General features: G+C 29.2%; 1 protein-coding gene across 8 annotated transcripts in view; it reads left to right on the top strand.

Annotated features, from left to right (window-relative positions):
• LOC143232213 (charged multivesicular body protein 4c-like) overlaps positions 1–13523 on the top strand; it is a 30226-nt gene extending 16703 nt beyond the window's left edge. For 4 of the 8 annotated variants that reach the window (XM_076467366.1, XM_076467367.1, XM_076467369.1 and 1 more), the window contains 4 exons: positions 5206–5320; positions 7085–7208; positions 10736–10847; positions 12368–13523. In XM_076467366.1, the coding sequence (XP_076323481.1) occupies positions 5206–5320; positions 7085–7208; positions 10736–10800 (304 nt within the window). In that variant the 3' untranslated portion in view covers positions 10801–10847; positions 12368–13523. Of the gene's footprint in view, positions 1–5205; positions 5321–7084; positions 7209–10735; positions 10924–12367 lie in introns of all 8 variants that reach the window. The other 4 variants (XM_076467370.1, XM_076467371.1, XM_076467372.1 and 1 more) reach the window with 2 other exon arrangements.
• Positions 13524–13806: the final 283 nt, after the last annotated feature.

Consider the following 13806-nt stretch of genomic DNA (forward strand, 5'->3'; position numbering starts at 1 on the left):
TGCTGATATAGAAACCAGACATTTCTCTTTTGTATAAGACTGGAAATGGTCTAGTGGTTAGCATACTAGACTGAGGATCACAGGCCTTGTAGATTGCATATCATTGCTGCATTATAAGAGTGACAGTCTAATCTATATTCAGTTAGTGTAACTCAAGAATTGGTAGTAGATGTTGTTGACTAATTGCTTTCCCTCTAGTTTATCAGGTAGGAAGTTTGACTTGGAATCTGTGAGTTGCAAGCTCATATTTCTCTCACCAAGCATGCTCACCTATATAGTTGTAAACTGGTCCTGCCATCTGATGTAAAAATACCTGGCATATACAAACAAACAAAAAACAGCCAACCAAAAACTTTTTGTGATTGACATTCTAAAGGAAAAAAGTGTTGTGGGCCATTGTTTAGCTTAGTGTGAATATCTGAGTGTATAGCCTGACTGTAATAAATGACAAGTAATAAGATATATTATTGTATTATTTTTGGCCTGAGGTATAGTTGCCATGTAATGTCTGTGTCTTAATATCTAGTAAATTTAAGAAATCATTTTAACTATGTAAAACAAAAGTTAGTCCAAATTAATTTGATTATTGTATTAGTCAATGAAGTCAGTGAATCATTCAGAGTCTGTCAGCCAATGAGTAAGTTACTTAGTTACTGTAAAATGCCAATATTGGTTTGGTAAGTTGGAAGTTTTTGCTTGCAGTGAAGTACTAGAAATGTGAGAGTTCTGTTATATAAGAGAAGTTAACAAGTAAATATATTGTATTAACATGTATTAAAAACTTAAGACTATCTTTGAACTGGTGTCAAAGAAATTAAATATTTCCATTGTTGTTAAATAGAGTAAACTTTGTATTCTTTTTACTGTATAAAACAAAATAACTTATCAACAATAGAAACCATTACAACATAAGTATAGTATATTGGAAAAGGCCTGTTATTTTGAAACACTTGCAACTCTACAGGATAAGAGAATTCAGGTTAGAGTATTAAGCATTTCTTTTGCTTGAATATGGAGGTACACACCACCCTGAAAGCTATAATTGTTTCATTTTGCATATGCTTCATTGTTTATTTTAGTTCTTTGTGCTTCAAAAATAATTTTCAGTATTTAAGTTTTATTCTTTTAACTCTTGCTACAAACATTTTCTTCTGTGCATGTTTTTAGGTTTTAGTAAGTTACATTCAAAATTTAATTAACTTGTTTCTTATCAGGGTACACAAAGTATATAATTTTAAAGTTAAATTTTTTAGGAATTATCCCTAGTATGAGAATTGTGACATTTTCTTTCCAGGTATCACCTCTTCTCAAATGTGTTTTTCCACCTCCATAAAAATTATGAAATTTAATGCAAGTTACTCATTATAATGATGTTATCGTTCAGACAAAACATAATTTTTATATCCTTCAATCTTTAGGTATAGTCATCAAATAGAAAATCAAATGTCACATTTTCTCTTTCAGAAATTACCAGTAGTTTTGACATTTAACCCAATAAGATGTGGCACTATTTTTAAATTCAAATATTTTTATACTTAGCTGTGGCCATAGTGGGTATGTGACTTTGCTGTCATCATTACTTACATTTCAAAAATAAAACTAGTGGATAAAATTGTTGGATATTTTACAAGAACTTTCATAAAAGTAAGTAATTTGAGAAAAATATTAATTTTGATTTTTCTACTATTTTTAAAAAAAATTGTTTAATGTAATTATTTGCATTCGGACTCTGGATAGCTCACCTGCAAAGTGAGTTTCATGTTAAGTATAAATGTGCTATTTTTCATCTTACAGTTTTCACATTTCATTTTCATAATCTCTGGAACTTTCTAAATGAATATCAAAAGTTTCTAAATTAAATATTTATTTTCCATCAACATACAGTGCAATAAAATGTTTAAAATTAACAAACAAGTATATGCATATCTTTTATCATTTCTTTTAATATCTTTTAAAATATCTTCTTTGGTTTGTATACATAATTTCATGTCTTTAGCTTTTCATTTGTAGTTTATTTTTAATGCTTTATTTTCCTTTCCTTATTTTTATCTTTGTTTATGTTAACACACATCAGCTGATACCCTTGGTCAATGTAGCACTATGATTAGCAGAAAAAATGTAGCTACCAGCAAAATGTTACCCTCACCTATTCTTATAAGGTCTTGAGTAAAAGAAGATTAGATACATTTTAAAAAATTCTTAAACTTTTCAAATTTAAATTTTAAAGCACAAGTAATGCATAATTAACTAAATTATAAAAGTAAAATCTAGATGTTTATTAAACTAATGTATTAAAATACATTGATAGTATAATGGTTTAATTGAATTTTTAATGTAACTCGGTAACACTTTGTGATATGCTCAGAAAGGAATTTAAAAATGGTGCCTGCTTTTATAAAGTTTACACAACATGTAAAGCTGGAATTAAATGGGATAATACTAAGTTTTTTATAACCAATAGAAAGCCAAGGAGTTACTATGTAAAATGTCATATTATATTACATTGTTCTCTATACACTGAATTATCTATTTCACATCCAATTATAACTTTATTCCCACAGGAAACACATTAACAAGCTTAATTTAATTTTTAATAGGCTCTTGTCAAAGTTAGAAAAAAACAAAAAAATGTGGTAGTTGGTGGGACATTGTCATTTCTTTGTATGTGATATATTCTGTTTTCTTTGCTGCATTATTTAATTAAGTAAAAAGTGATTAGAGTAGTACCATTAGTTTAAAAAGTAAAACAAAAGTAGGGTTAAGTGTCATTTGACAAAAAAAAAAAGGGGTAAGCACTTTATTTCTTGTCTTTTATTTGTATATTTTACTTATAAAAGTAACTAAAATGTAAAAGTTAGCATTTTAGGTTAGATTAGGTAAAGAATAATAATGATAATAGTAAAGTCTTTGAACAAGGTGTACTCACCAGTATCATGTGTATTACATAATCCAACAGGTAATATGAGTTGCACATTTACCAAGTCATTTACACATTTTATTGTGAGAATATCAGTTAATCTCAGTTTAACATGTAATAAAAGAATAAAATTAAATATAAACAGATGTGTACTGTTGAGAATATAAAGCTGTTTAAGATAAATGTAACTTCTGGTTACAATTTGAAAGTTTTCTAGAAAGAGTAAATAATTTTGTCTTCCCTTTATTATTATTTTTTTGGTGGTTACAAGGTCAGTGAAATTGACCAACCTTGTATAAAGTTAGGCTAACAAAAATAGATCATTTCTAGTATAGTTGCTTATGGCAATAAAACTAACATGGGTGTATCAATTTCTTACTAATAAACTTTCCATGAGAGCTAAAATTATCAAATTTATGAAATACAAGTCAGAATTTTCATTGTAAATTTTCACAGCTGAAACACTGACCCTGTTTTAGTTAAATGTACATAGACCTAAGGTTAACATTATATATGACCAGTTATGGTGAGAAACATGGTTCATAATCTGATGACATTTCATTACTGCAACTTATAATGTGCTTTTTCATTCACAAAACACCTGTTAATGGATGGTGAAGTTAAATATTTAAGGACCTGAGATACATGCTAAGAGCTTTAATGTTACATAAGTACGAGAGTCATGTGTTTATGAGAAGATAAATGTTTGGATAGCCCAAGATAGTCATCTGATTTTTGCATAAAAAAAAAAGAAAATAGATTATCCAATGAAAGACTAAATCTTTCAACTATGATCACTTTGTTTTACAGAATTTTGTTTCTTAGTGCAAGGGCCCAGCATGACGAGGTCATTAGGGGCTTGACTCACAGTCTAAAGGTTGCATCTCCATCCCACCAAACAGGCTCATTCTTTCAGCCAATGGGGATTGAAAAATCTGACAGTTAATCCTATTATTCATTGATGAAAGAGTAGCTCAAAAGATATCGAAAGGTGATGATGACCAGTTGTCTTCCCTTTGTGTGTTTCACTACAAAATTGCAGACAGCTAGTACAGATAGCCCTCATGTAGTGTTGTAAAAAATTCAAACCAAACTTCCCTGGGACAAAACTCATGAATATTAAAAACATGTCTAGGAGACCACGTTACCTACTAGTATAAATCTTTCATTTTACAGAGGTGAAGTTGATACTTATTATGAGGTACATCTGAGAATAAATAAGTGAAACATTAAAATTGAAAATATTAAACAGTAAAGATACTTTATTAGCAGTAATAAACTTTGATCATTTCCAAATGATATATATTTGTATCCTTTGTGCTGTTAGTTTTGTTATTCATTTTGTTACTCTGTAACTTCCTGATAATGTACTTGGTTTAATTGATTCTGGTTCTTACAAGACATAATATTATCCTTTTGTATTTACATATTTTTAGTTTCTCGTGGATCAATATGGCACACAAATCAAATTGAGATATTTTAAGAAGTAATATAAATGACTTATTTGTACTGATGTGAATAAATCTGTAAAAGAACTAATAAAAATATACATTATAACATAATGTTCAGTAATGTAAACTATATTTAAACATAGTATGCTTTTTTGTTTGAAATCTTGTTTGATGAATTTTCTTAAGTACATGCCATCACACATTTGTCAGTATTTTGTTAATTAAGTGACAAATGTTTTATTAGCAGTGAGAATAAGATGTCTATATTTAAATGTTTTTCTTTATTTACATCATGAGAAATTAGTGTTATATTTTATGAAAATGATTGTATGTTAAATTTCTGCAATAGTGTCATTTTGTATTTCAATATTTATTATAAAGATGTTTCATATTTTATTTTTAATTGTGATGTTTAGAAATTTTATAATGACTATTGAAATTAAGTTTAAAAAAGTAGTTAATCAATATATAGTCATCCATTATGTACATAAAATATATGCATATAAGGTGTAAGCAACTGGAATAAACCTGAAACTGTTTCTAATTTGTGGAGAGTCCATGAGTTTGTGTACATGATTATGCTTTCATATTTTTATTTGTGAAAATTTTAGCTTATATTTTTATATAACTGTATGTAACTGTATGACATAAATACTGCTTGTTTTTTTTGTTTTATAATACTTTTATAATACAAACAAAAAAAGTATTATTATAATAATGTACTTAAATTGTTTAGGTTTAATAATAATAATGTACTTTTTTGTACATTTAGTAAAGTTTTTGTGGAACTAATCAGCAATATTTAATAATGTTCACAAATGTTATTTTCTATCACAGGGATGTTGACAAAGTTCATGATCTTATGGATGAAGTGCAGGAGCAACAAGAAATTGCAAATGAGATATCTGAAGCTATTTCTAATCCTGTTGGATTTGGCCATGATATTGATGAGGTCCGATCATTAAGCTAAAACCTTTTGTTAATGATATCTTATAAATTTGTTATTCATGAAAAAACAAAAGTAGTTAGCAAATATTTATTTTGGTGATTGAAGATATTTGTAACAATGTTTAGATGCATTGTAGTCATCTTGTTGCAATTATCTATTAACACTTTCTTAACAGCTACTTTAAATATTTTTGCATAAGTCAGTGAGTTACATCCAAAATTTAGACAATTTTACTATAAATGTATGTGACTGAAATTAACATTATAGTGTATTTTATAATTTAAAGATTTATGTAATCTAAATTTTAATTCCTTTACTTTAGTTCATAAGAAACCTTTTAAAAATACTTGAAATTTAGTTTTGTTTTGTCATGTGACCTAGATGTTATTGGAAAGTCTCAACTTTTGTACACTTGGACTTGACTTGCATAACTTCAGTCTCATAGATTTATATCTAGATAATTAATTACATTAACTTGCCCAGTTGACATGTCAGTTGCAAAATTCTCTTGTTGAATGGAGTAGAAATAAGTAACAAATCTGTCAAATCCTGATGGTTGCTACACCCATATTCTATACATTTTCTTGAGCTTTATAACATACATCTAGTAGCTACATATACATGTATATAATCATTAGAAAGAGCTCCTTTTTTATCATAATCCACTAACATGTATTTTGAAATTGATGCACAGTTTTTCTCATCTGGTGGAGTATAATTGCCTGTAGGATTGTTGTCAGCTTGATCTCTGAGAGCACTTTGGTTTTTTTCTCAGCTAAATATTTTATAGTTAATTAAATTGTTTAGGTCTTACTTTTGTATCTTAGTTAATTATGTATTATTTGTGTTGTAAAATGCATAATTGAAAAGTTCAAATGTTTTTGTTTTTTTCTAAAAATACATCATACTTCATATCAGTTTTCAAGGCTTATGATCTTGTATGTGGGAGTAGATGATTTGGCCAAATGCTAGTGCATCTCTACTGTCATTATACCTCAAGGGTACTGTTGACTTGTAATGAAATGAGTAATGAAAGGTAAAAGATAAGAAAAGGAAAAGAAAAAAACCTTAACAATTAAATGTGTAAAAAGGAAAAGACCTGAAATTACAAATATAACTATATTAAAATATATGTACATTTGTTTTGTTTCTACATTTTAAATAATTCAATGCACTGTACATTGATTATAATATTTATGGTTAGTGAAATTATAGAGAAAATTAAAAATAAAGTATAAACATTAAAAAAAAACTTTTTGATATTCATTTCAGAGGTTCTAGAGGTTGTGCAAATGAAATATGAAAACTGCCTTAATTTCATCTTTTAAGAGTTTGAATGTAAATAACTACAATAGTTAGGTAACATATTGTTAGTAGAAACACTTATATAAAAATAATGTTATTCTTTATATACAAGATGCTTAATGTTTAACAAAATCTCAGTTACAATGTGTGTTGTTGCACAAGTGAAATATGTATATGGGCCCCCTACAAATTGCAGGTTCTGTGTTGAAAGTTTTAACGTGAATTAGTGTTCACTGTGTTTTCAAAGATAAGATTACATTCATTTTGTAATGTGGAACCATCCAATTCATGAAGAAGATGGGTTGGTTTTTAAGGACAAAATCACAACTGCAAAATATATATTAGTTTGTTTTTATTTCCATAAAACTATCCAACTTGTGCCAGAAACAAATTTGCTTTTATAACATCTCAAGTTGTTTGATTATTGAAGTTTCTTAAAAAAATTTTCTGTTTTTTTAAAAGGATGAGTTGTCAAAAGAACTAGAAGAACTTGAGCAGGAAGAGTTGGACAAACAGTTGTTAGATGTAGAAGGACCTGTAACTGAAAATCTGCCTAGTCCACCACAAGCTGAACCTAGTACATCAAGTAAGGAATACATTTTTTGAAACTCTATTTGATATTATTCACCACCAATATGTTAATTATTATATTCTTTCCATTTGATTTTGTTATATATTGTTTGAAACACTAAATCAAAACATTAATAGTTGGACACATTTTCTTTGAAAAATAGATATTTGTTTTCTGGTAGTTATGGAAAAGGCCTTCAGACTGGAAGAGGCTGTTTATTTGAATGTTATTATAAGAAGACTTTTATCATAGATCACAGGTATTTTTTTCATACACATACACGCACTGTTTTGAGCACACAGTTTGTTGCACCTGTAGTTAATAACTGTTATTCCTAGGTGTGTGCTTTTAATCCATAATAGGTAAAGTATATATATAAATAAATAAATAAACTACTGTACATTACTTTACTCTTAATGCACACAACTCAGAACAATATCTGTTGCTCTGGACTGAAGGAAACTAATACATTTTGTGATATTTTTGTGTTTCTGAATAAATTTTATTCAGCTGACTGGGAAAATAATAAGCTAAAATATTATAATTATGTTAATACAATTTCAGATTTGCATGTGACAAAATGTTTTTAGTGGAAGAGGTGTTTTGTCATGTTCACTAAGAGCAGCAAAAGACCAGTGTTAACAGGTCATGAGGCTGTTTTCAAACAAACATAAAGTAGAGGAAGCACCTTGAACCAACATGTGTATATATATATAAAAATTATTATAAGCTTTATTTTTTAATACCTAAAAAACACAACCTCAGAAATCCCAGTAACTACAGACGTATCAGGTTACTGAACGCTATTGACAAACTAATGGAAAAAGCCATGACTAACAGAATAAATTGGTACCTGCAACCCAATAAGTTAAGCAATATTCAAAATGCCAGAATAGAAAAAGGCAAACAACAGACCACCTAGTTAAACTTACAGAATCTGTATTCCATAGCTTTAACATCAAGCAAACCAAAATAGTTACCTTTCTTGATGCCCAAAAAGCCCACAATTCAGTCTGGCACAATGGTCTCAGATACAAAATACATACCATCAGCCTGCCACCTGGCATAATCCAATGGATAAAAAGTTTCATCACTAATTTTACAGCTAGTCAAAGTACCTGGTGCATACTCTGATCTTTTCGATTTAGTTGCCAGTGTACCTCAAGACTCAGTACTAAGCCCTGCATTATACAATGACATACCCTTTCACATCCTCGGTTATACCCTTGTCTCAATATGTCTTTGACATAGCCATATGGAATACCTCCAGCAACCCACACACCATAACAACCATGGTTCAAGCAACACTTGATTCTGTTGCACCATGATGCAACAGATGGTGCATTGCCTTAAACCCCACAAAAATCCAAGCTATAGCTTTATACCAAAAGACCAATAAATACAGGAAAAAAAACAACACCAAACTAAACTTCAACAACACCGACATCCATTTCAGCAATTTAATCAAATTTCTAGGACTTTCTTTCACACGAAACCTATCATGGATATGACATCTTAGTGACATCGGCATAGATAACAACATGATCTGTTTTCTAAAACATGTAAGTGGATTCAATAAAGATTGCTTAGTCAGAACCATTTTAACAATTTACAAAGCCTATATTAGATCCCTCTTTTAGTATGGCAACATAGCCACTTGCAATACATAAAAACACATACTCATGATTAAAGAACCTACAGAATAAAGCCATCAAAATACATCCTCCCCACTTAATAAACAATAACACAATTATACTATCACTGGTAAGCACTAACCTTCACCTATCTTGTTTTCAGCAATGGGCACTGGGTAGGTAGAATATTCAGCACCTGCCTAGTGAAAGTGGTTTCCTCCACAGCAAAATTTCGAGCTGTTGAATTTATAGATCCCTGGTACTATAACCCTTGAAGGACCTCTTTCTTGGTTTCCTCTTACCTTCTGTCTACCCTGTTACTATATCATCGATTATTTCCTATGCTTATCTCTCTCTCTCTGTCGTACTTAACTACCTTCACCTCTCTTTCCCTCAAATCTTACTCCTACTCTCACATTACATTACAAAACTTCAGCCTGATTTTCACTGCTCTATCTTCATACTTCAATCTCATTGCTCACAGACCTCACTGTTTAGACCTGCATATCGTGTTGTGGCTTCTCCAAACCCTCTGTCACAGCTCTTCTCGACACTCTCGACATACAACAAACCTATTGCGTGCCTCACCCACAGTACATCAGTAATACTCAACCTCAATGCATGCAGGACTAAAGAGAAACAAGAGTTTCTGATCATCCCAGGTTGTCTCACATCCTCCCTAGGAGTTTATAAGATTTAAAACCTAAACAACTGCCATGTAAATTTGGATTTTGTTCTTTAAATGAAAAGCAATTATCAAAAGACCTCTAAAATATTTGAGGAAAGCAATGCATTTCTGCTGTGTAATTTGATAACATATTTGGGGTTAATTTGTTGTTTGTTTTCTTTTGTACAGCATTTGAATTTTGTGTCACAAGGAGCATTTTAGGTTTCTGTCTAAAACAATCATCTCTCCTTGGAAACATTTTCTTGTTACTCACATTGCTATTCTTCTGTGTTAGTGCCCTTATTACTACAACCCTTCATTATGCAAGTTAATGAGAGAGGTAATTACTGATACAGAATTAATAAAGGCTTATGCAAATAGAATCTGTAATAACAAGTATACGAATGATACAGCACTTTAGGGTGAATCTGAAGAAGAAATACACTGATTATTTGATAACTGAAAAACTATAAACTTGGTATAAAACAAAACTAAAGCATAGAGCTGGAACAAATAGTGAAATTTACTTGTGAGGGGCAAATTATTGCAAGTGTAGAAAAGAATCTAGAGCCATAGCTGTCGACCCTCATAAGTAATGGAGAACATTGGAGAGCCGTAGTTGTCGATCTTCATGAATGAAGATAGAATCATGATTATGAAAATACTTTGATATTTAAATCTCTTAAATAAGGTTTATAATTTTCTTGAAGTTATCTTTGAATGTAATAAAACTTAACAATTTAAACATTATCACACCTTAATGTTGTAAAAAATTATCAATTTTTCAGTATTTTTCTGTAAAGAATTGTGCTGGAAACTATAAACATAGTTTTAATCTTTCATATTTTTTAGGGTGGAAATTATTGTTATTCCCAACTTTTTTTTTATTATAACTCTATTAATGCTTCAATACAAAGCTGGCAAAGAATGTAAATAAAATTATTGTATCAGTTTTCATAATTAAGTTTGTTTTGTTTGCATGTTTAGTTCTGATGGTCTCTAAATAATGATTTGCAAACAGCTATTTCAGATCCTGTGTTTGCAGTTTATCAATTTTTAAAATTAATGTCGTACAACTGCTTGAATTACAGCATGACATTATATGATATTTTAAATTGATAACATTAGAATCATGACAAAACTGATAGAAAATGGCAGTTTTATCATTTATTACAGTAACTGAAAGACATGGTGTGGAAGACTGCATCAGGAATTGTGATTTATTTTCTGTAAACTTACAGGTAAAGTGAAAGTTCATGAGGAAGAAGATGAAGATATTAAAGAACTTGCAGCTTGGGCATCTTAAAGTTTCTTTATATTTGTACATAAGTAAGTCACCTAAACCAGTTTCAAGTAAGTGCCAAGACAACTACATACATCTGTATTTTAGGAATTATTGATTTAAAGCTTTTACTTGGAAAATTTGGAAGTAAGTAGATATTTGCATCCTTTAAAATTTGGTTCTGGAGTTTTTGCAAATATATCATGAAAAACTTTAGCTACTTACTGTGTTTAGATTTCTACACTTGATCTTGACAAGCTATTTATATTCATAATTTACTTTTCACTGATTTCTAAATTCAACATTCACTGGACACATTAAGTGAAAACAAAAAGTATGTGATGTTTTATGGTATTCTGTACACTATTATCACAAGTTAATCTTTAGAGTTTCAGATAATGAATGAACACAGTATTAGTGATGAGTTTGTATCAATATAAACCTGCAGGAAGTGTCAATGTATTGTTTTAGGCAAAGTAGAATTCTAGGATAGTTTTATAGGTTCAAATCTATTGCTGTTAAAAGTTGTTAATTTGGTAATTTTGTATGCAAGTACTTTAAAAATATCTTTTCATAGATTTATCATATTATTCATACATGCACACAAAATAATGTAAAAGACGTATTTAAAAGAAAACTGCTAATACTTGTGATAGGTTTGTGAGAATGAAGTGTGGCACTTAAGATTACTAGTCATAATGCTAGAAAGCGACAGAAATTGAATGCTAATATGTTTAAATCTAAAAATATTTAAATTAATTAGTTCATTAAATGCAGTATCTTTTAATTTTGTTTAAAAAACAAAATATCTTGTCCACTTAGGAAATCTCATAGTTGAAGTGTAACCAGAGAATATTGCATTTTAGTTTTTTGAATATGCTAAATTTCCATAAAACTGCAAACTGATGATAACTAAAAATGTTAATGTTGGTGATATGTCAGTGTGAGTCAGTTTTTTTTTATTAGCTATTTAGTATGTAAATATTTTTTCTAGTATTTACCTGATTTGAGTTTTCTACAGAAATATCTGTATCCATCTTTGTAGTAGTATATTAAAGAAATATCCATTTATACATTGTGGAAGACTTGACATTCCAAGTAATTTGTTTTTAATACTTTTATTAGTTGAAAAGCTCCATAGTAGCAATTTTCTACTGTCATCAGGCATTTAACCTTATAATTTTTTAACAGTATAACGCTGAGACAATCACATGCTACTTGGTAATTGTTTCGGCTCTTAGCAAAACTATATAATAATGTTTTAGCCTGTAATTTCCTTAGTTTTCAACTTCATCACATCATGAGTTTGAAAGAAAACTTCACATGTGTATATGGCATGGGGAAGAGAGAGAGAGAATATGTTTTCATTCACATTTATTATGTGTGTAATGGCCAAAAGAAGCAATAAAAGTTGCTAAAATAATGCATTAAGTATTTTATCCTCATAGAGAAAGACTTTAGAAAAGTATTAATGTTAAAATTTGCTACATACATCCTTTGCAGATTATTTTTATTAAAAAATAATGTGCACTTTTGTCTTGTGCAAAGAACATACAATTATATACAACCAGTATTTTTGTTTTATTTTCAGAGTTCAATATCAGATGTGTTGCTTTAAAAGTGGATATGTCATCTATCAGAATTCTGGTGCAACATTGAAAACATTTCACATGAGATTAAAGCTAATATTTCCATTGCAGTGAAAAATATTAACTCACAGTAAATTAGATGAATGATGCTCTTCTGTTATGATTAGTTCTTAACTGTTGTGATAAGATCTGTTAATACTCGGACACTGTTTCAAAATTTAATTTTTTGTTTAAAGTTTAACTTTTTCCAGTTTTAAAGAAGGTAATTGGAATTGATGCAAACAACAATAGAGAAAATCAACTTTTCAATCCAGATTTTCAAGTAGATCCTAGAATCATATAAAAGTGATTTATCAATTGTATATTTGAATTTGCTGTCTTTTTCTTTATAAACTGTTTTACGATGGTGTGAAAAAAAAACACGATTAAGCATTATGAAAAATATATTGTAATTTATAAAGTTGATTTTTCTTAACTTTCTAATAATTAACAGACTGGTTCTATATCAATATTGTTTTATACAAGGTGTTTGAAAATTATGTTGACAGATTCATTAATATTTATCATGAATGTCTGAAACACAGACTTGTTAGTATGAATAACAAGGTATCATAGAATGTTACGCATTTTCAAGAGTGGAAATGATGGCTTACTGAAACTTAATATGTCGCTGTATATTATAACTTCCAATGCTATTAGTAAATCTTGTGACTTTTATCTGCTCACCTTGTTTTTACTGTTTAATCAGTGCTCTCAAGAAATGAAATCCTTATAAAAGAAATAAACATCTGCAAGATACGTGTAAACATTATGCACAGCAGTTTCAGTATGAATACTGTCTTGCTTTATTCTTTATGATATATACTTATTTCCAAATCAGTTGTAGTTAGTGATATTAAAATGTCACTTATATTGGTTTATGCTACATATTTCTTTGTTTTCTAACTTCATACAGACTACATGATGAATTCTGCCTTCCATGTTGCATTTCACTTGTTAATGTTTTTTTCAGTTGCAAAGCACATTTTATGACCTTGTTTAGTCATATTGTTTATTCATGCTCTAGTAATGCAAACTTCCTTGGTATTAAGTTTTAATTTATGCCAACAAATTTTTGTAGGCTGTGCATTTGAGTGATAAAGTCTCTATCTATATGAAGTCTGAGGTTTTCATGTTTTGGGCTAATGTTTGAGTATTATTTTTTCAGAAGCCAAAACTTTACATTGAGCTGTAGTTTATTAAATTCCACCAACATTTTAGACAGCCTACTGCTACAATAAATCACACTTTACTAGACATAAACAGTGCTTTCATATCAACCTTGACTATAAAATACACATTGATACACTTAGACTTTGTATAATAAAAAATTGAATTTAGAACTTATGCATGATGGGATGAGAAATATATCTGCTTTTAGAAAATCTCTTTATAAAAAGTA

This window comes from Tachypleus tridentatus, chromosome 11 (genome assembly GCF_004210375.1).
Source record: "Tachypleus tridentatus isolate NWPU-2018 chromosome 11, ASM421037v1, whole genome shotgun sequence".
Taxonomy (NCBI): Eukaryota; Metazoa; Arthropoda; class Merostomata; order Xiphosura; family Limulidae; genus Tachypleus; species Tachypleus tridentatus.